Below are 24007 nucleotides of genomic sequence, written 5' to 3'. Positions count from 1 at the left end.
GATACCCTGCTTTTCATTTTCTTCAAGGTAATTCCACACACGAATCTGCTGATTTGATTATGCTATCTAAAATGTTCATCTGTGGGCCCAGACCCAACAGGTGCTTAGTACTCCAGCTCTCATAATGCCATGTAAGGATTCCAGATCAGCTTAATCTCTTTTTGTACTTTAATTTCTTGAATGATTACTCTTATGTGTGTAGTATCGTTTCAGTCATGCATATTTTTCAGATTACCCATCTGGCCCAACACAAAACATATAATAGGCGTGAGAGTCAGCTTGATCACATACTCTCTAAAGAAAGGAGAGTTTGTTACTGGATTGCACACATGGTGTTGGGCTGCTTTAAACACCCTTGTGTTAGGATGGAGTGGCCACATGTCTGTGAGGGTCAAACGCAGAGAGAAATGCTGGGTGACTCAGGCCTGGTCTACACTACGCGTTTAAACCGACTTTAGCAATGTTAAACCGATTTAACCCTGCACCCGTCCACACAACGAGGCCCTTTATATCGATATCTTTAAACCGATTTCTGTACTCCTCCCCGACGAGAGGTAGACAGGAAAAGCCCCGTGAACTTTTGAATTTCATTTCCTGTTTGCCCAGCGTGGAGCTCTGATCAGCACGGGTGGCCATGCAGTCCCAAATCCGTACGGTCCATGCTGGAGCTCTTTTTGGGAGATACTGGATCTGATCGCTGTATGGGGAGACAAATCTGTTCTATCAGAGCTCCGTTACAGAAGACGAAATGACAAAGCATTTGAAAAAATCTCCAGGCTATGAAGCTGTGTGACAAGCGTAACGGAAAGCCAAAGAATCAAATGGACGCTCATGGAGGGAGAGAGGGGGGACTGAGGACTCCAGCTATCCAATAGTCCCTGCCCTCTCCAAAAAGCATTTGCATTCTTGGCTGAGCTCCCAATGCTTGTAGGATCAAAAACATTGTCCGAGATGGTTCAGAGTATATCTTTTCAATTTACCTCCCCCTTCACCCTGTGAAAGAAAAGGGAAAAAAATCGTTTCTTGCCATTTTTCAATGTCATCGTATGTCTACTGCACACTGCTGGTAGATGCGCTGCTGCAGTGCTGAATAGCAGCATCCCCTCCCCTTCCTTTCCTGAAGGCAGAAGGTACAAACTGGTGGAAAACCGTAATCATCCCGTAAGTGCTCCTGGCTGGCCTCGGTGATGGATAACCGTCATCGCCAATTTCCAATGGCAAACGGTACAAAATGATTGATAACCATCATCTCATCACCAATTTACAATGCCAGATGGTGCAATAGCAATGGTAACCATCTCTGCTTCCTTGCAAAGGCAAATGAATGCTGCTGCGTAGCACTGCAGTACCATCTCTGTCAGCAGCATCCAGTACACATACAGTGACAGTGACAAAAGGCAAAACAGGCTCCATGGTTGCCATGCTATGGCGTCTGCCAGGGCAATCCAGGGGAAAAAGGGCGTGAAATGATTGTCTGCCATTGCTTTCACGGAAGAAGGATTGAGTGACGACATTTACCCAGAATCACCCGTGACACCATCATGCACTGGGATCTCAACCCAGAATTCCAATGGGCAGGGGAGACTGCGGGAACTATGAGATAGCTATGGAATAGCTACCCACAGTGCAATGCTCCAGAAATCGACGCTAGCCTTGGTACATGGACGCGCACCACCGAATTAATGTGCTTAGTGTGGCCGCGTGCACTCGACTATACAATCTGTTTTACAAAACCGGTTTATGTAAAATCGGAATAATCCCATAGTGTAGACATACCCTCAGTGGGACTTAGCATCTCCCTGGGGCTTTCTGGGAGAGTGCATGCTCTAGTCATGCCTTCGTCCTTTAAGGGCTTGATTCAGAATCTGCTGAAGTCAATGGGAGTCTTTCCACTGATTTCAATGAGCTTTTGAGGCCCCAAATGCATTCATAGTGCAGTGCTGTCTTTGCTAGCTTGGGTCCTTCCCCATCTCTGTGAGGGGGATATCACCATCTGTGGCTATAGCTTGAAGCAATGGCTCTCCTCCTTTACACATTGTGGCTGACCCCTGCATAGAGGTACAAGTGTTATTTTGCAGAACTCTCCTTCTGTTTGCATACAGTCTAGCACAGTGGTTCTGAAACTGGGGGTTGCGAGGTTATTACACTGGGGGACGCGAGCTGTCAGCCTCCACCCCAAGCCATGCTTTGCCTCCAGCATTTATAGTGGTGTTAAATATATAAACAAATGTTTTTAATTTATATGGGCGGGGGGCTTGCATTCAGAGGCTTGCTGTGTGAAAGGGGTCACCAGTAAAATAGATTGAAAACTACTGGTCTAGCATATGGGGCAAGGGACAGTGTTGGCCATAAGGCTAGTAAAAGTTGCTGGCAGGTAGCTTTAATTTGTGCAACTGGCTTAGGGTCCTATGGAGCTCCACTATGCCCCCATCCTGCCTCACTCTTCCAGAGGATCCAGACATAGGATCCAGACCTGTCATATCTGAGCCAGCTGGGAGTTTACCTCTGACAAGGGAATTCTCTGATAGGCAGTTGAGGCCCTTTGTGCCTTCTGACTGTGCCAAAGGGCCAGAAACTGAGTAGAGAATCAGGCTTTAAAACTACAACTTGAGTGACACTAGGATGAAGTGTAGCCAGTAGCATTCCCTGAGTATTCCTTCCAGTCTGAGTGAGAAAGCATGCAAGCATTCTGTGATGTTTCAGTGTCCAGATATTATTATGATGGGAATTCAAGGAATGCATGTACCTTCCCAGTTAGATTTCTGCTCATTTTGTATAAGAGGTTTCTATTTCAGGGACATTCTTCATTTATCTTTTCCTTTTGCTGTAAGCACAACAGAAAGTTGTACTTTCAAGTTCAGTCTCTTTCTATTATGCGCTGTATCTCTTGTTATGGTTAATCTGTGTTTGACTCGATATTGTTTTGTAGGAACTGTAGGTTGTGGGAAATAGCACAACAAAAGGCACTGGACTTATGCCCATTGAAGTCAATCAAAGCCTTTAGACTGACTTCAGCTGGCTGTGGGTCAAGCCCCAAGTCAACTGCTTTTTGAAATAGTGTGTGCAACATTGGAGAACATTTAATGGGTTCAAAAGAGCTCATACTTAACACTTCCTTAAGAAAGGTTCTTCACGCTGATTGCATCCATCCCTATGCAATGTTCAGTTGTTTATTCACTAAGTGCAGTGTTGCTGTTAACATATCAGGATTTGCTAACAGTTAAAACAAAGTGGTTATAGGCTTTTTAATAGCTTCACATGTGCACGCATAACGTAACATCAAATGCTACATTACTGTTGCTTAGAAAGTTTGTGTACATATATTTTAGTACTCTGGTACAGTCAAGGTGCTCCTGTTATCACGCAAAGAGTAATTGTACTTGACATAAGTCTGTGCTAGGTAGTTTTATTTGTTTAGCAGATATTGCAGCTGAGATGTTTGATTGTCCTCTGTGTCCTTAGTTTTGAATTTCACATTGTTTCATTTTTTACCACATTATCTGTGTCTGGATGATGAATCTGATGTAACTCTTAATGCGTATGGATGAGCTGTTGCCTGTAATTTAATTTAACACATAATGAAGGTGGCTTTTTGGAAATATGGAATCTGTAGCCACAATGCTTTCCTCATGTGGGGAGGGGAACAGACTCCATCTCAAAATCTCAGTTTTTAAATATAGACAAGAAAACAACAGTTCTGAGAAGTCCACTCCAGGATGATGAGTCTTTCAGCTGCCACTGCAGTGCATATCACTAAGGCCTGGCCTACACCTAAATATTAGATGACCTAACTATATCGCTCACCGCTGTGAAATATTTTGCTCCTATGTCACATAGTTAGGATGACCTAACCTCTTCTGTGGAAGAATTCTTCTGTCACTTAGGCAAACCTTCCCTCCTTACATATTCCATCCTAAAACCTATAATCTACCTTTCCAAAGGTCTGGGAGAGAAGATAGGCCTTACAGTGTTTCCAGAAGGATAGCAAATATAGATTCTGGTGGACCAAGGTGGTAGCAAATTTCATTCAAAGACTTTTCCTGGGCCTTTCCTAGGTAAGCATTTTTCTTCAAACTTCTCAGCCAATGCCACTCCCGTCATGACAGCAACAGTGAAAGTGTAGATCGTCTGCTGGGGACAATGGACTTTTAGTCACTGGTGAAAATGTTGACACTTGTAACACTGCTTCCTCTGGTGGGGCTATGACAGTGGGAAATTTGAAGACAAACTGTAGTGTAGACATAGGCATGTAGAATGCCCTGTCCCTTCTTGTCTTAAAGGATTGGATCTAAAACATGCTTAAGTCAATGGAAAGACTTTCCATTGACTTCAGTGAGCTATGGTTAAGCTAAGATTGGGTATGCACTTATATTAATGCTGGTCCTGGCAATGCAAAGACCTAGCTTCCATTTATCCATGTTAATTTTTACTAGTTATACCCACACATCTGCTGAAGTTGCTAATGAGGAGAAACATACTGGATTTAATTCATGACTTCACTTAAACTTCATAGTTCTTTTGAAAAAGTTCCAAGCTAAGAGACAGATTGGGCTAGAGTCTCTCCCCTTATTTTGGTCTCCATTGCCTTGCTCTGACACTGCAGGGTGGCCAGAACCTGCTCTTAATTAGCCATCTGGAAATTATTCTGGCATAGGAGAGTCTCAGATGGCATAAAGGTAGCATAGCTGGCTCCCCACCTTAAACCTGGCATAGGGGATCATATCAACAGCGGGCACATCAGGGGCAGGCATCTGTGCTCATTTCTCAACTGGCATATACCCTTTGAGGACCATAACCTGCTAACACAAGATTGAGCAGCCCATATGCTACTCTAATTTACGTCAGGTCTGAAGTTAGAGTAGTTGCTGCTTGAGAATCAAGGAGCTGTAACCACATACCTAACTGACCACCTGAAATCCAGTCCAGTTTGTGCATCTCCAAGCAGGAGAGATCGGGGCCAATATTTTGTGAATTATTAGAGATCGGTTAAATATGAATACTGGAAGCTTGCTCACAAATTGTAGAAATGAACCAGCGGCCTATCTTATAAAGACTAATCTGTGCCACAGGACTGCATGAAACTAGATGTTGTGTCAGAAAAAAGAAAAAGTAGACATTATTAATCTTTCCTAACACTTTCCAATTGGAATAATTCTTTCTGATTTACTTTAAAACCCAAAGGGAGTACATCTCATTTGAGGATTCAGCCCTGGTCTCTGCTGGAGAAAAGTTTGCATAGTCTGACTGAATAAGGTTTTTAGGTCACTCACCAACTGGTTTCAACACATGAAAATCTTGTAGCAAAATGAATTCAGCACATGGGCCAGAATTCAATTCATCACACATTTCTGGAATTCTCAGTCCACCATTGTGATGTTAAATATAGAAATTACATTTGGGACTAATACTTGATGTACATCAGGGACAGTTTCTTGCAAGGAAAATGTAGAAAATCCTCTATTCCATATGGTTTGAATCACTTATTAAATGAATCCTGTAGGGGTAATTTCAGATGTGGAAACCTTTAAAATGGAGAAATAAAAAACAGATTTACCATGTTTCTGTTTTCCAATACAAGGTTGTAAAATCAGTTAAACGATGCCTAGTTATCAGTGCTGAATAACAGATGATTGCATGGAAGGTCTCTTCTTGCCTGAACTGCATTTGAATTGTGTCAGTTCTAAATATCTCATGACATAAATCATAAGGATTAAAATATCTGTTCTCTCTCCTATGCGGAAGTGCTTTGCCTTATCCTATTGTGAGCTGACGATTGAAGATTGCCAGTCCATTGAATTGGGCAAGCAAGCTAGCTACATTTTATATGAGAAGTTGCTCAGTCTTGATCTTTCATTGACAGACATGTTATTGCCTCTTCCTTATAATATGTTGAGCAAATATAGGATGAATGTTTGTTGGATGTATGTTGAATTAAGGAAAGAAGAAAAATGTCTACCACAATATGATCTCTGTTTATGTTCACAGCAACTTTTGAGAAGAGAAGATTCTCACAATTAGTGTTATAGGGAAGAGTTATTGTTAAAATCCTGGTTGAGTTGTCCATCTATAATAATTGGCAATTGACCACAAAGGGAAAGCACTTATTTTCCCTCTATTTAGAAAAAGACAGTAATGAATGTCAGTCAGAGGGCTGGTGTCTGATTGGTGAGCAGTAAGGACCTGTGTAACTAAAATTTCTGATAAATCTGTTTCTTGTGGATATATTTGATATCAGTGATAGCGTTAACTTAGTAGCAAACACTACAGTTAAAGCAATGAGGATTTCATTTACAAGTCCCTATTTTCTGAAAAATTCTTCTCCTGGAATGAAGCTTGGAAGTGCAGAAAGGTCCACAAATCCCAAAGAAACACCCCAGTGAAATCAGGTATTGGTTGAAGTCCCTCTTCCTCTTTGTCCTCAAGTCCTAGCCAGTCTCCAAATAGGAGCTTGTGTAAGAAAAAAAATCCATTTCAAGATGGGTTAGATAGCGCATATCCAAAATGTGCAATGCTAGGAACGTAGCTCCACCATCTAACATCAGAAAGCAGTCTTTGCAAGGAGAGGTGGTATCATGGACTGAGAGTGCTAATATATCATACAGGGTGGTTGCACTTGCTTCTCTGCACATACTTCTGGAAAGTTGTTCACAGAGCTGAGTGGTTCTCAGGGGGATGCCACTTTTGGCAAAAATGCCTCAGTGACCTAAAATAAACTTTGTCAGTAATATTACATATGTACTTATCTAATCAAATTTTTTCTTGTCCCACTTGGATACACGTTAATATTTGCTGCCTCCATCTCTTGGGTTTTTACTTGGTAAAAAAGAGTGTTTATTACAACAGTTTTTACAAGACAAGGGAATGAACAGCACAACTAATTTATGAGTTGAATGTAAATACTTCCTCATTGCTACCCACATTTCTGATGCTGCCTCTGATCCTGGAAACACTTAAGCATATGTGTAGCTTTATTCATAGTCAATGTATGAAAAATACAGTGTTTTTCTCCCTAACCTTAACTCTGCCCTCTAGTCACAATGAAAGGGGGGAAATGTGCTAAACACAAAATGTGTTGGTAAAAATCATTTTCATCTTCTCTGGGAGCACAGTACTAAAATGACCTAATCATAATCAAATTGTTATTAAGTAGCATTTTTTCAGGGTAGTGTTAAGATTGCTTAGTTGCTTTGCCTTTCCATTTCCATACCTGAATGTGCTCAGATTTCTTTAAAACATCACTATACATTGGAATTTCCTGCATTTTTAGTACTTTGGAATAATTACAAATCCCTCTAGAAGTGTTTACTCTTAATTTACTAATACGTACCCTCAGCCTGAACACCATTTTAAGATAGAGGGGTTTTTTTTGTTGTTGCGTTGGAAAATACGTATATACCGGTATTCATTTTTAATATACATTGTGTAGCAATCCTGGTTAATATTTAATGTGATGATAGTAGTTTAGTGCACTGACAACTCTGCAGCCTGAAGTCTTCTATGTATTCCACAGAGCAAGAACTTTAGGGCTCGGGTTGCCCCAGTAACAGCTTTACAACATTGCCCCACTAATATGTCTACTCTGTCTTGAAGGAACAGCCTTAAGTCTGGAGAGGGTATTCATTGACCATAGTCCTTCAGTCCTGGGTTTCTGTGCTGAGGTTGAAAAAAAGTGCCAATTAGTGGCAGAGACTTTTCATATTTTAGGACAAAATTCTCCTTTCTGATCCGCCCTAGTGACTAAACTTCAGCTGTTAGAGAGGAAGATTCTGAGATACTTTGAGAGCAACTGCAGCATTGTCTTGGACTAGAGTCTTCTGGAACACAAGCAAATTGCTGGGGCATGGAGTTCCATGATTAGTCAGAATGCAGCACAGCAAGTGGAGTGGAAGATTAGCTGCCAAGGAAATCTGTTGCTGTCAATTAGAATAGGGGGTTCAAAAATTTAATTTCCCTGAATCTGATGTCAGAGAGTGTTGTTTCCTAAGTGAATCTATTAATTGTATAGACCTCTTTTAAGAATCCAAATGGAATAATTTGCTTTGACAGTGTTCTAAGCTATGCTTTTTTTATTTTTTTTAAAAAGGAACGCTGTGCTTCATAAAACCATCTTTGTTCCTTTCTTGTCTGTGCAGCACACTCTCATTCTTCCTGGCCCTCTTCTGCTGATGACTATATATCCAGAAAACCATTTTGCAAGTCTGAAAATGTGCTAAAAGGCTTCTTTTTGTATAAGTGACTCTTCAATTAAGAGAATAGGATCAGCTACTTAGAAGGAACCTAGTGCTGACAAGTGGACATAAATATATTGTTGTCAAACTGCAAAATATAATGTTTTTTTTTTAATGTGCTTTTTTTTTTTTAGTCAGGTTTGATAAGAATGCAGGAGAACGAATTCCTTATATCTCCATTACCTCAGCACTTAGCACAGGAACACAACTACACATCACCTGTCGGACATCACCCTCATGTATTATACAAACGGACAGCAGAGGAGAAAGTGCACCGGTACAAAGTAGATTCCAATTCCAATCGCTTTTCCCAGGGTCATCACAGAAAGCACACACACCACAAGTATCATGATCAGGCGAATGATTACCACCATGGAAGGTTTCAAAAGCAGCATTTTTGTGGACGTCGAAAGAAATGTATGTAAGGAAACTTTCTCTCTTTGTTTGAGATAGTAGTTCTTAGAGACTTGTAGGTGTTTCTTTTAGTGTGGTTTGTAGCCACTGCTCTGATGGGGGCTGTGTATTTTAAATAGTATTGCTAACAGAAGAAATGGCCAAAATGGAGGGCAGACACAAGGAGCTGGATCATGCATTTAAGTTTATGGCACTGTCCATCACTATTATTACAACTCCACCACAAATCAATGAGTGACTTTCTTAGGAATGTGCTGCTCAGCTTAGAAGATCCCTCACTCTGGTTTTCTTGAGACTGATTTATTTTTTGATGGGCCATTCCTTTTTCTGCTGGTACTTTAACACCACATCTTCTGTACAATTACCAGTGCCAACTCCCTGCTCTATTTTCTCTTCATCTGATATATGCAATTAGTCTGAAAGATGGAGGAAAAGCATTAGGAATCAGTGATTTGGCAAAGGAGGGGGAATAGGTCTTTCACAATCCACCATTTGATAATGAAGTCATCAGCAACTGAGATAATTCAACAAGAACCTCCCAAGTAAATTGTTTAAATAAAATTCTGGAGTCACCTCTTAAAAATGTATTGAAACTACATTATCCTACCAAGGTTCATTGTGAGGCCTTCATTAGGCCCTCAACTTGAAGAATATTTAGGAGCTCCTCAAGAACCCTATAGCTATACTTCTTATGTTCACTTGATTCTGTTTGAAAGCTGATCTGCCTCTCATTTGAGTTTCATGGCTAGAGCCCCAGCAATTGAAAACAGTAACTGAAAAAGTTGCATCAGTCTAAATATGTCCTCCCCAATTCATACTTGAGTTTGGGGACAATAAGAGGGTTCCTTTTTGAATGGGAAAATAAAAAAGGGTCTTGAATGGAGGGGAGAGGAACACACAGAAGGGAAGAGAAGAGGAGAAAATGGGAAGAGAAAAGTGAAGGAGGAAGGAGTGAAAGTCTCTGAGCGTTCTGCAGGAAAATATTGATCTGTTTGAGAATTACCCTTTTAAATATTGAGAAGTCTTTATATTTTCAATCACTTCATGTTTTTCTTCAATATTGCAGGTGTCTCTGCTACTTTCTTTCCCCTTCCTGCTGAATCTCCCCTACTCTAAGAAGCCCCAGAACATAATTCTTGTACAAACCCATAGTCATCCTGTTTCAATCCTTTTTTTTTTTTTTTTTAACAGCTATACAATGACTAATGTGAATGGCAGACAGCAGGGGCTACTTTAGAAAGTGATGTGAGGAATCGTTCATTAGCTCATGGTCTTCTCATTTTCCATGACCATCAGAGCACTTTTTTAAAGGTCGTTCACTGATTACAAAACCCGTATGATATTGATGGCTTTGATATAGTTCCAGGCTCTTCCACGTTGGCCATTTTATCTTATATGGTTCCTATTCCTGTAGTACCCTAGCACCTCACAATAGTCAATACATTTATCCTCACAGCACCCATTTGAGGTAGGAAAGCACTGTTCTCTTCATTTTACCAGATGTGCAGAGGTAGGTTATTTGTCTAAAGTCACAGAAGGCGTGTATAGCACAGTAGGGAACAGAACCCAAGTCTCCCAGCCCTTATGCTAAAGTCCTAATCAGTGGGCCTTTATCCCGTTACGTAAGGGATAGAAAGGACGCACAACTCCCTGTACTTTCAAGGGAACAACACAGCAGGAGTAATTTGGACTTGTGGTTAATGCTCTTGCAATTAAAGTTAACAGGATTTTGAAAGTAAAAATGGTACTTTACTGAATCTGTTTCCAAACATGGTACTGAAAGAGGAAAGGCGGTGCTGTAGGGGGGTTGGTTACACTTTGAAGGTACGTAGTTGCTTATATTGCTGAATAAGTTTCACTGGCCTTTCTCCTGTTTGTTAAAGCAATGGTTTCTTTACTTTTTCATGTAGCTTGGATATAGCTATGGCTCCCTCCTGTTTAGCAATATAGGAAGAGTAGGACGGCCATTGCTACTTGACATCTATTTGCGATCCCAGTTTGAGCACCCCTATGTGAAGTGCACAAATTTAAACTTTCATTTATGTTGATGTTTGTATTAGTGATTGAATTAAATTTAAGACTTTACAAGCACAATGACTTTAATGATGCTGCGTGCAGGAATAAGGCAGGTTACATGAATCAGGAACAAGACTTTTATATAAATAACGCCTGAAAACTATGTTGAAAGAACATTAAGGCTGCAAAGTCAAACACTCAGAAATTAGGAAATGTTAGAATGATAGTTGCTCAGACAGCCAAAGTCCAGCCCCATTGTGCATATGCATTATGATGCAGTCTTTAATTATATGATCAGTTGCGGCTTTTTTCCATCAGACCCCTGCCTCATTCAGTGCACATGATGGACAGTGCTCACTTAATGAGAAGCTATTCAATATTTTATTTTCGTCTCATTGTTCAATCGAGGGCCCCATGCCTTGTTCACTGTACACTATTCAAACTCTGCTCTGAAGACAGAATTACTAACTTTCTCATGGGTTTTCTATGGTGTTCATTGCTATAGTAGCAGAGTGTTTCACAAATACTAATTAATCCTCACAAAGGTCTTGTGAAACTAGGTGGTATCACTGTCCCCATTTTGAAGATGGAGAGCTGAGGTTAAAAAATGTCCGCTAATTTTGGTTACCCAAGCGGATGCGCCCATGGCCTGATTTTTCAGAGTACTTGGCACTGCAGGTTCCATTGACTTCAATAGGTGCTCAGCTCCATGGCCTCAAGATAGGCCTATATAAAATGAGCAACACACAGTTAGTGGCAACCTGTGAAAAGTTTGATGTAAGTGACTTTCCCAGTATCACAAAGGAACTCTGTGGCAGAGCAGGGACAGGGGACTTCAGAGCAGGGACTGAAAGTCCACAGTACTCCAGGGCAGCATTCAACAGCCTTAAACACGAGACCTTCCTTTCTCCTCCTGCCATCCCCTGCCTCATTCAGTACAGATCTTTCAACTTCTGCAACAAATGAAGCCAGGGGTCCTTCATAGAACAGCCATCTTCATTATACATCCCCAAAACAAGTCCATCCAGGGCATTGAATGAGGCAGGGGTCCTGTGGAAAAAAAATAGGATGTGATGATACAATTAAAGCCTGTAGCATAATACATATGCACAAGGGGGCTGAATTAAGGTAGCACAGGCAAAAGGCATGTCATGGGCAGAAGGGCCATGTCCCTGCTCCAACCAATGGTGGTGGTGGCTCTAGAGTTTCTCAATGACATGGTTGTACAATATTTTTTTATTATAGGCAAAACAATGTATTTTTCCTTTATCACATTCTTGGAAACAGGTGAACCATTTTAGCTGAAACGCTCCAAAACATTTCAGTCTCATGTAGACACCTGGCATGGATAATTTCAGCCCCAAAACAGGGTCTTTTAATGGGATGCCCCAGGCAGCCTTAACTGTAGATGGCCTATACAACAGGGTTAATTAATCTCTAATCCAGAATCAATCCATTTTTGCAGTATAGGAAAAGAGATTATTAATACGGTGCTGCTTGCAGAGATATATGCTTGAAGACTTAAAGCTTAACCCTTATAACTTTCTTTAGTAGCTATGTTGAGCGTGCAGTTTGTAAGCATGAGAGGAGCCAGTCAGCCATCTTTCAGATATGTCATCACAGGCTAAATAGTTTGAAGCGCAAGAGCTGAACAGATCGAGTTCCGTAAGTCATATTTGAGAAGAGCTGCTGCTGCTTAATAACTTTTAGTAGCAGTAAAGCAGGTGCAAAGTGGAGATGAGTCTCGGAAGTGTTGCTGATGAGAGCCACCTACAGTAAAGGCAAATATAAAAGAGACTTTTTGTGAATGAAGTGCAAGCCACTTGTACTGCCTCCTAATCACAGAATTGCTCTGCATGGGAAATAAGCTATGCATTTCGCTGTTAGGTGATGCATGGTTTTACATGCTTTCAAAAGAGGATACTTCTCTACATTGTTAACAGGATAATAATTCTTGATTGATATTATAACTAAAATATCTTTCATTCATTCATGTTTTGAAATATAGTTCTGATTAAATGAATTCTCAGAAGTAAATCACTAGGGATATTGCATTGCTACAACTCGTATTTGCCCAATACCAGCATATTGCTGCCTACAGCTTGTTCACTTAGAATATTAAGGACAGTCAGCATTTATTACTATTATTTACTTTTTGTAATATCTGTAGTGCCTGGGAGCCCCAGTCATGGACCTGGACTCCATTGTGCTACTTGCTGTACAACCACAGACCACACTCCCTGCCCCCAAGAATTTACAGTCTGAGCAACAACTAAACAAGTATAACATTCCAACCACCACAAGCCCTGGGAGGCCATAGATCAAAGCTCCATCTGAGCATAATTTATTCAGCTTTGAGATGGCCTGCCTTAGAAGATTTGTAAATGAAACTGATTTTGGGATAGACAACTGATGCAAATAAGCTTCCCTACTTACCGTCCTGTTTCCCTTGGATCCCTGGTGTCCTCGTGTGACCAAGAAGGAGGTAGATACCAACCTAATTTTGTTGTTGGAGCAACTGTCAGACACAGTCACAGGCAGGGCTTCTAGACAAAGGTTGTTGTTACATTTTTTAATTACCTGGGGCTTCATTGCTCATATCATGTTTCATCCCTTTTGCCATAAAGATTTGCAAGGACAACTCCTGTTGTTATCTAACTCGCATTTTCAAATAGTGACCAGTGGGCTGAATTCTGGTTGCCAGGGGCACATAGGCTTATGCAAGAAAATCCATAAGCAGGAAAAGTATGGAACAAAGATTCTCTGCCCTAATTCTGGCTTCCTCAAAACCCAGAGAGAGGGTTGACTCTGCAGTCATTCCCTACACAAGTAGAAGGCATGCAAGCTTTATTTCTCAGGTAGTATAGACCGCATGTTTATGCACATGGCTTCTGATCCAGCAATGGTCATTATTTTTCACTCTCTGAATACTGTACTCCAAGCAGGAGTAATCTGTGTGGAGAGTCCCCATGGGGGGCTGTTGCCAGTCAAAATACAGGCACACAGGGACTCTGCTTTTGCAGCATATCTAGTTTCTGTACCTATTTGGAAGCATTTATTAAGGGAGGCAGAATCTGGCCCATACGCTGTGTTTGCAGTCAATGCACAATGTGCAAGAAGCTGACAAAATGGTCAAATAGGATATAGCTATTCAGGCAGAAATACTAAGTATTTTCCCCTACAGCACATGAAACTCATTTTACTAGATTATTTCTTTCCTCTGAATTGCATATTGTATTCAGTTTTTTTTTCTTAAAGAAGAATGAATCAGATCTTAATTAATAATGTATCAGAAGAACTCACCATCTTACAGGCCATATTAATCAATACCTGGCTCTTGCACAATATTGTAAATTCATTTAGGGCTTTATTCCCCAGGTACTTTACTATCTAACCAAACTGCTCATAAAAATGACCCGTTTTGAACCCTTTCCAAAACTGTGTTCTGTTTCTCTTTAGACACACCTAAGCCACCGACAGAGGATACATACATCCTATCGGATGAATATGGAAGTTCAGCAAGGTTCAAAAGATCAGCTGTTAAAACCCAGAAAAGTGGAAGTCTGAATGTTGAAACGCTTGTTGTAGCGGATAAAAAAATGTTGGAGAAGCATGGCAAGGACAATGTAACCACATATATCTTAACAGTTATGAACATGGTAAGAGTTGGTGTAACTGAAGTGCCATTGGTTTTGTACTCATCTACAGCTGTGGAAAACCTACAAGACAACCAGGAGCAGGGACTTTAAGAAAAACACCCAACTTGGTGAGACTTGTGATAAAATCACAAAAGTTGGCAATACTAAAAACTCGGCTTGTTAAATCGATTTCTGCAAGTCCATGTGTGCCAGCCTAGAAATCCCTGCTCCGGGCCAATGGGAGTTGCTGGAAGCGGCGTGGGCCAAGGGACATACTGGCCGCCACTTCCAGCAGCTCTCATTGGCCCAGAGCAGCAAACTGTAGCCAGTGGGAGCCGCAATCGGACGGACCTGCAGACGAGGCAGGTAAACACACCGGCCCGGCCTGCCAGGGGCTTTCCCTACAGAAGCGGTGACCCCTGTTTGAGTAACCCTGCTCTTGACTGCCATTGAAAGTTAGATCATGATAACCCATTAATTATCTTTACTCTATTTTTATTACAGATGTATTTATTTATTACCCTCTCTTACATATTCATGCAGGTTTCTAGCCTTTTTAAAGATGGAACAATTGGAAGCGACATAAACATCATTGTTGTGAGCCTTCTTCTTTTGGAGCAAGAGCCTGTAAGTGGTGTCATTATTCTTTTGTAGCAGAGTATATCTGACATTGTTCACAGGGAATATATGGACAAGCCCATGCTATGCAAAGGAAATTCCACTGAGGGCTTGTCATGACATTATAAACCACAAGGGTCAAGTGTGAGATTTTATGATGTCTCCAGAACCCTTGATGTTACATTTTCCATATTTCACTGCTCCTAATTTTTTTTTAAATAATAGAACCAGGAGTTTAATTAATTTCCCCTTTACCCTTCAGTGTTTCTGACTATTACTATGGAATCCCCAAGTGTTTTATAAGGGCTGTTGCCTTTAGTAGTTCTTCATCTAGGACATATTTTTATCAAGAAAACCAAATCAAGAGATTAAAGACATTTGTACCTCATGCATATTACCCAGTGAAAACCGAAATGGGCACAAATTCACAAGTGAAATGATTTCCAAAAGGGGAAGCCGAGCCCTGAAATCATTCACATTGCAATTAAAGTTTAAAAGAGTTTATGAATCACCTCTTGCTATTGAAATACTGTGGGGGATTTTCGAAGACACAGTTAGGTGTCCAACTCCTACTGAAAGTCTTTGGGAATTGGGCACCTAATCTCCATCTGTGCCTGAAAATATCCCTGGGCCTGAGTTTCTTCAGCTTCATTTTATAATTATGATTGATTGATTGACTTGAAATAGTCATTTCAGGCAGGTGTGTCAAATACATAGTGACATAGGAAATGGAGGGATGACATTTCTTCACATTTGGTCATATAACTAACTAAAGTAATTCCCCTTCCCCCAATCCCAGTTCTTCTTCCTTCAATCACCTTCCTCAGCTTCCGGTAGAAGCATCTTATTTCTGTGTCTATGAAATATCTGTAGGGTGGATTAATGATCAACCATCATGCGGACCAGTCATTAAATAGCTTTTGTCAGTGGCAATCTGCTCTGGTTGGAAAGAACGGAAAGCGTCACGACCATGCCATCTTGCTTACAGGATTTGATATCTGCTCTTGGAAAAATGAACCCTGTGACACTTTAGGTATGGTAAGAAAATACGCTCTGCAAAACTGATGAATGTCAACTGACAGCATCTTGATTATTAAAAAAAAGACAATCCCAGTATTGTGGCTAATGAGAATGTTTGAAGATGTGGTAAAGGAATAGTCAAGGTGGAAAGTAAGATGTTAGTGAGAGGAAGGATAGTCCAGCCATTAGGGAACTAGCCTAGGACTTGGGAGAATCACGTTCAGATCCCTGTCCTGCCACAGACTTCTTGTGTGACCTTGAGCATGTCTTTTAGTCTCACCTTGCCCAAGTTCCCCACCTCTAAAATGGGGAGAATTCCCATTTTACATCTAGGAAACTTGGGCACAGAAAGGCTAAATGCACTTCCTTACTACACAGAGGTGCTAGGAGAATAAACCCATTAAAGACTGTGAAATGCTTTGAGATCTACTGAAAAGCTCTATATAAGAGTGTTTTAAAAACTTTTAAAATTAAAAAAAAATCAAATTGCCAGTATTTTGGCCACAGAAGACATCTTTTAGGATCTCCACTGCATTCAGGGAATTTTCTCCATCACTGATCTCATTTTGTATTTCAAAAATACATCTGGGCCACATGGACCTTCTTTGTTCTCCCTTCAGAAAGGGACTGACCTTCAGAAAGGAGCTGTCCCCTTTTAAATGGCTTTCTTAGCTGACTTGACTGATGTTGAGTCACCTGTGCTAAAAATGAGCCCCAGTTAAAACTTGTGTAGGCCAGCACCTGTGGAATGAATTCCTTCTGGATTGGGCCCAGCGTGTGCATATATAGATGTGTGTATAGACACGTGTGCACTTCTCTATGCGCAACTCCCTTTTTTCGTTAAATGTAGGTCTGCCTACAATTCCTGGTGCTCCATGAACGGAACTTTCCCCACACACCAAAATAAGCATGTACTCACGAAAGCATATCCATCACAATGAGATGTATGTATCTTACAGTATTTGAAATAACATCTCTTCTGCCTTTCCTCCTCCCCTAGGCTTTGCCCCTATTAGTGGCATGTGCAGTAAATACCGTAGCTGTACCATCAATGAAGATACAGGGCTTGGCTTGGCTTTTACTATTGCCCACGAATCCGGACACAAGTAAGCTATTTTTCTCGTGAGTCCTTCCCCCTATATATATTATAGATAAACAAGTTTATATATATTATAGATAAATCTTTTCCTCCTGTGTCTATATTATAGATAAACATATCAGCGAATGGAAATTGAATGTCTGCTGCGATTATGAAAAAGCTGATACCCCAATGAAAAATTCTATAGATCATTTAGAGAGAGGGGCCATGTGGCTAGAACAGGGGACTGTTAGAACTCCTGGATTCTATTCCCATTTTATATGTGTATCCTGTTAGAATACAATAGATGTGTCATATTTTGTAATCACTGTAAGTCTAAATCATGATCATCCTCTCAGCTGCCGTGAGTTGAGGAGACCCTACTGTGGCATATCTTGCCTGCGGAATACAAAAAGGGGGATCAATGCCACTTCCACGTCACTATTCTTACCTCTGTAGGAGTCTATGGAATCTCCTCTACTGAGTAAGAATTAGGGCTCCCTGGGATGTGAGGGGAGTATCCTGGAGTGGTAAGTGGAGGAACAGATGCCCATGATACTGTTCTTCCTTCTTGTTGTGGCTATTCTAGTTGATAGCTGTGCCAAAGTGAATCTTGCCTGAAGTACCTGAAGTAACTGTACGGCATGAGTATACTCTCCCAGGGAGGGAGATCTTGTCCTGGTGGAGGATTGACTGCTGGGTCTTGCCAGAGAAGAAAGGGACACAGCAGATAGCAGTGTGGAGGAACAGCCCCTTTGTGTGTGATTGGATCATCTCTGTCCCAGCAGATCCTGGGATTCATAGTTTTAGACGCCATTTCCATACCATCCTCCTTTGCCTCTTACTCCTCCACATTTAGGGGATGATTTGGTGGAAGGTAGTCTTTATAGAGGTTCCCAGGCCACTTGTCGCCTTCTTGCAGGTATTTCCACTGGACTTTGATTTCTATAGTAGTAATTCTTCCCATTTTTCTAAGATCTGTTGATCTTCTGCCACTAACATTAGGTGCCTGCCATTGATCTTCTATTCTCTTAGATGTTGACATAGAGCATCTATTCAGAACTTTTCCTTTGTCAATGACATTGCTACTGGATTCTGCTGTTCAGTTGTTACATGAATCCCTCTGATTCTGCATGACTGAACTGGGGCCATTTGGTTTTCATTGTATAAATATACTCTACAGCATACACTATGACCTAATGTCTACACGAGCGGCCCTTTCACAGGTTTCTGTACATCTGAAGGGAAACAAGGAATTAGGGAATAATCCATCTCTTAATGAAGTCAGTGGGAGTTTTGCCAGTAATTTCAATGGGACCAAATAAGTAAAATATATAGGGCCTGATTCTTCTCACTTACATCAGCACAACTCTATTGCCTTCAGTAGAGTCACTTCTGATATTCACAAATGTGAGAGGAGAATTAGGCCCATGGCATGTTGCTCTAGAATTATTCTTCTGCTATCTTAATTCTGTTTCCTTCTTGTTTGTTTTCTTCATTCTCTTTTAAATAATATATTTATAGCTGTTAAGTTTTGCTCGTCATCTCTACTGCTTTTCTAATCCTTATATTCTTTGGCTTCTCTTTGATTTACTTCTGTATTTCTGCATCCTGACAGGAAGGATGTCTTTCCAAACTAAATAAAACTAGCATCCTGGAAAGATTGTCATCTTTACTCTGCCATAACAGGTAGAAAATTTCCCTGTTGTCATTCATCCAAGCTTGTGTTCCTGAAAGAGCTTTGTATGGGAAAAGCAGAATTTGGCAGCAATGGTGTGTGGAAGCAAACCATCCTTTGAAGTATTGCCTGATGATCTTATTAACAATCAGGTAGCAATGCTAGGCGGGAAAGTGCATTTGAAATGAATACAAGATTTCATCATATAAATGCAATGGACTTTAATATTAGGCAATATTAAATATTAATATTACTTCCTTCTGAAAATCAATGTTACTACTACTGTAATCGCCGTTTAATTAACAGCTCCACGTACACTCTAAAGATTTGCGTTTGTGAAATGGTGATTCACAGGTAGGAAAAACATCTGTAAATGAAAAAGTGTTTCTAGTTTAGTTTTGCTCATGGCATGCATTGCGCATAACTTGCAAAGCTGTGCATTATAGGAATGAGTGGCCTATATCACTCTGTGAAATGGGGCTGAATGAGGTTATGCAATGGAATTTCCCTACCCTGTACAGGGAGAATACTCCTGTAGCAGGATTCATCAACTTTAGGGCAGGTTTGTACTGCTGGAGAAGTGCAAAGCACAAATGTAGCTGAGAATCTGGCCCTGTAATCACCAGTTTATAATGGTTTTAAGCAAGAATCTTCATTTATTTTAACATAGGTTTTATATGCAAATTTCCATTATTCAAGACTACTGAGAGCAAAAAAGCAAACAATACCCCGTGGGAACATCTGTAAAGTCCGGTCATTTCAAAGTATTGCTCACATGACAGACCAGTACGGGTTCATAGGAGTCAGCACAGTCGCGCTGGCTCCTTGAGAATGGCTATTATTGTTATACATTTTTATGGTCTTCTTTTAATAGTTTATGTTTTTACCTGAGCGTTTAATAACTCTTTGAGGAGTCTATGGTCTATTGTGTCATTGAGGATTAAATCTGTGGACTTTTTGGCTGCAAAGCAAGTGAACTAAATTTTTATTCCACTATTAATAAAATATTTACTCAACTGGGATTTTTTGTCCATTTGCTGAGTGAACAGTATTTCTCAGCAGGGCCAGATCCTCAGCTGGTGGAAGCAGTATGGTAAGCCTACGCTGGTTTACAGCAGCTGAGCATCTAGTCCTCCCTCCCTCCCCTGCACACACAAATTACGTGCTCAAAACCGCCAATGCACCAACTGAACTAGGAGACCATGAGATTTCTATTCAAAACAGACTGAAATTCTCAGATGTACAGTATATAAAATAAATAGAAAGTGGAGAAATAAAAAGATCTGAAACTGTTAACTTTTGTGTAGCCATAAATTCCACATTTAGCATTTTAATGGATGTTTTATTATTATTTATATGGGGGTAGTACCTACCCTATTCAAATCAGGACACTATTGTCTAGACATCTGGCAAAACATCTAGTAAGAGAAACTCCCTTCACCAAAGAGGTACAGTCTAAACAGACAAGATGTACTATAGGAGGAATGGGAAAGCAGGACAATGAAAGGAGAAGTGAATCGCCCAAGGTCCCAGATTGGGTCAGTGGCAGAGGCACTCTAAGCCTGAGCTCTGACTCAAATTTGAGCCTAAGCCTCCCTTCCATCCCTGCACAAATCAGTCTGACTCAGGTTAGCAAGCACTCAAGGCTTGGGGCTAAGACCCTGCTGGGGGGATGAGTCAGAGCCCAAGTTCTGCTGTGACTCCAGTCCAAGTCCTTTCATTTGGCAGTATGGATGCATTAGCACAGCCATGAGACCTGAATCCAGCAATTGTAAGCCCAAGTTTACAATGTAGTATGCACGTGCAAGCAAGTTCCCAGATCCGAGTTTACAATGTAGTGTAGACATACCTATATAGAACAGGCCTCCTGACCCCCAGTCCAGTGTTCTATCCACTAGACACACTGCCTCTGTTGCATGCTGGTTCGTATTTGACTGTAGTTGAATATGTTTGGTTACCCCCTCAAATTAAAGTGGCAGGATAAAGGTTCTCTACAAATAGACTGTGAAGATTCACAGTCTTGTAAGCTGAAAAGAGACAATATGGGGTGAAATTCTGACCCCAGTTAGTGGGAGTTTTGCTATTGAATTCATGGGGCCAGTACTGCACCCATGGATTTGTGTTGCAGATTTAACATATCCACTTGTGAATGAGAGTTCGATTCACCACTACCATAACTCAGTCCACATCAGTTGTGTTGCATTTGTTTAGCAATTGCAGTAGGTTCTTCGGTGTGAGGGGAAAAAAAATCTCCTTTGAGTAGAGGAATGAGCCCACCATCTTATTTCGCATGGGCCACCAAACAGTGGGTAGATGATAATTGTTTCATTAGCAAACTGATGTGCAGGAAAGATAACTTTATTAAGCAGGCTGAGACACTGATGTTACATGATGATGTTGTGGTATTTGTGTACTGGCAGCCTGGGGGGTTGATTTATGTTCTTGAACTCCTGATGCCTCACCAAACTAGAATTCCCCTGAAACTCAACCTTCTTTGTCCAGTTCCATGTATTGTACTCTAAGAATAAATTTCAGTCTCTGTTAACCTGGGCTTGACTAGTGACCATTGTTGTGTTCATTTATTTCTTACTGGTGGACTTTGTTGATAAAATTACTGCTATAAAATAACAGCGTTTCTTTCCCCCTAAAAGCTGTCTCTTGTTTCTGGCATTTTGCTTCGGGTGCCCCACTCATTTGTGGTTCTCTCTCTAGCTTTGGCATGATTCATGATGGAGAAGGAAATCCCTGTAGAAAAGCCGAAGGTAACATTATGTCTCCCACGCTTACAGGAAACAATGGGGTGTTTTCCTGGTCTGTATGCAGCAGGCAGTATCTCAATAAATTCCTCAGGTAGGTCAGATATAAGTCAGGATCTTCCAGAGGAGGGTGGCAACTCTTATAATTGGCTTTCTGGTGCAAATACTCATGACTAGAAATTAAAATTTTACTTTGGTGTGGATTTCATTTCTGTGGAAAAGGCCAATACAAAACCAATATACCAGATGAGCCCACAAACTTTGGTTTGTGTGGGACATAAGTGGTACTATGGGCCTTTGTGCTGGCTCTCTTCATAGGAATGAATTTCATCCTCTGTGAAAATGCTGCAATGTTCACTTCCATTTCGTTCTTACCCCAAATGTTTTTGTCAAGCAGGTTTATTAGAATATCAGTGAAAAGTGAATATAAAAGGGTGCTGACATGAAATGAATGAATGTTTGTGGATTTTTTCCTGACCTAGTCATAGTTGATGGTCGTGCCTTCAAGAAGCATATTTTACAGAGCTGCTGAAAAAATGGAATCCCATTATTTCCCTAGCACGTTGGTACAAAACCATGTATGCTGATAAAGGAGCAGCCTTTAGTTTTAGCATTTACGATCACTGGAATTGCAATTTCTGCAACATAAGTTCTTGCTTTTATTACATGAACCCACAATGGCATAATATGCACACATTGCCATTGAATACAGGAGTGACACTTAGATACCAAACTGGTTTACCCAGGAGAGGTGCAAGGGTTTCTGGTGCCCGAGGCAGAATTTGTGAGGTGGCATTTTGTGCGCTCTCCATGGGGCATGCGGGAGCTTCCAGTTCCGCTCCCATCATGCCGCAGAAGAAGGACCCTCCGCCGAAATGCCTCAGTCATAGCTGCAGTCATCGAGCTGCTCAATTGCCTGCTGCTATTTTCCGTGGTATGTTGGCAGAAGGTCCTTCTTCGGCGGCATGACGGGAGCGGAACCAGAAGTTTCCGTGTGCTGCGTGGGGAGCGCGCAAAATGCTGCCCCCCGAATCCTGGTGCCCTAGGCGACCGCCTAGGGTCGCCTAATGGAAGCGCCGGCCCTGGGTTTACCTAACTAAGGGAAAGGACAGATGACAGAATTTTGAGTGATTTTCTCTGCCACAATAATATTGCTATAGGAAAATTATTTATCCACTTTGGGGCATTCAAGCATTTATTATGGCCCAACAGATGCATAGTTGGAAGGCAAATTGCAGGTAGATTGAACTTCCATACTCATGGAACCACAAGCACTAAAGAAGAAAAATGATGGATAATAATATGAAATTTTGGCTTTAACATGTGCGCCATCAGCCAAAAACACACAATGCTGATTGGTCTCTCAACTAAAACTCAGTGGCCTTTTTGTATGGCCTTTCACGTGCAGAAAATGCAGAAATGAGACACTGCACATGTGGGTTCTGCATCAGATCCTGTGGTCCACTTCTGGAAAATGTAGTCTAGGGAGTACTCCTTGCTCTTGGTTACACTCACATAAGGAAGGGACAATAGGAAATTGACACCATTTACATCTAATATTACCATAATCCTAAAGCCTGGGAATTCCTGCTTCTTAAAACTTTGCAGGTCAGGCTGCCAACAAGAAGTCAACATCTCTTGGCTTCTGCAGCAAGTATTCTCATTCAGTTCATGCCTACAATGCTTGTGAAAGGTACTGTATGCAATAGCATGTGTTTTTGCTGTTCTGTAGCAAATAAAAGTATTTTTGATTAAAAAGCTCAACATCATGATTAATAAATATACTTTTCATTATAGTACAGCTCAAGCTGCTTGCCTGATTGATGAACCTAAACAAACAGGACAATATAAATACCCTGATAAACTACCAGGGCAGATCTATGATGCTGATACCCAGTGCAAATGGCAATTTGGAATGAAAGCAAAACTATGCAACCTCAGTTTTGTCAAGGTACCTGTTAATATCTTTTTGACAAAGTTAGAACTGACATTAGAAGACTGTAATGTTCTGTAAATGAGTGCAAGGAGTACAATGAGCAACAAGGTCTGGATTATTTCTAAACCTGAAATTGCTTGTCATGCTTGTCATATGCTCTGAAGGCTCTAGCCTGTTAGGGAGTTTCATGATCCCAGAGGGAGCTTCAAAAGGGACTGTGCCTCTGTGGCCACGTCCAGACTACCCGCTGTATCGGCAGGTTAAAATCGATTGCTCGGGGATCGATATATCGCGTCTAATCTAGACGCGATATATCGATCCCCGAGCGCGCTTATATCGATTCCGGAACTCCATCAACCCCAAAGGAGTTCCGGAATCGACACGGAGAGCCGCGAACATCGATCCCGCACCATCTGGACGGGTGAGTAATCCGATCTTAGATATTCGACTTCAGCTACGTTATTCACGTAGCTAAAGTTGCGTATCTAAGATCGATTTCCCCCCCTAGTCTGGACCAGCCCTGAGATGCAAAATCTTTCCAGGATCCACAAAAAGCCCAGGCTGAACGCACAAGCTTCACCGTTTGTTAGGTTGCTTCAGCATGCTCTTTTCTCCAGTGACCAGG

At 41.1% G+C, this 24007-nt stretch overlaps 1 protein-coding gene across 2 annotated transcripts in view; it reads left to right on the top strand.

Annotated features, from left to right (window-relative positions):
• Positions 1 to 8508: 8508 nt before the first annotated feature.
• The window catches only part of ADAMTS18 (ADAM metallopeptidase with thrombospondin type 1 motif 18), a 63149-nt gene continuing 47650 nt past the window's right edge, over positions 8509 to 24007 (top strand). The window contains exons 1-7 of one of the 2 annotated variants that reach the window (XM_030582135.1): positions 8509 to 8649; positions 14118 to 14317; positions 14840 to 14923; positions 15788 to 15947; positions 16935 to 17040; positions 21403 to 21540; positions 23244 to 23397. In XM_030582135.1, coding sequence (XP_030437995.1) covers positions 8577 to 8649; positions 14118 to 14317; positions 14840 to 14923; positions 15788 to 15947; positions 16935 to 17040; positions 21403 to 21540; positions 23244 to 23397 — 915 coding nt within the window. In that variant the 5' untranslated portion in view covers positions 8509 to 8576. Of the gene's footprint in view, positions 8650 to 14117; positions 14318 to 14839; positions 14924 to 15787; positions 15948 to 16934; positions 17041 to 21402; positions 21541 to 23243; positions 23398 to 24007 lie in introns of those variants that run through there. The other variant, XM_030582136.1, reaches the window with a different exon arrangement.

The sequence above is a fragment of the Gopherus evgoodei genome, chromosome 12 (assembly GCF_007399415.2).
Source record: "Gopherus evgoodei ecotype Sinaloan lineage chromosome 12, rGopEvg1_v1.p, whole genome shotgun sequence".
Lineage (NCBI taxonomy): Eukaryota > Metazoa > Chordata > Testudines > Testudinidae > Gopherus > Gopherus evgoodei.
Note: the sequence above shows the minus strand (reverse complement) of the source record. Positions and strands in the feature narration are given on the sequence as shown.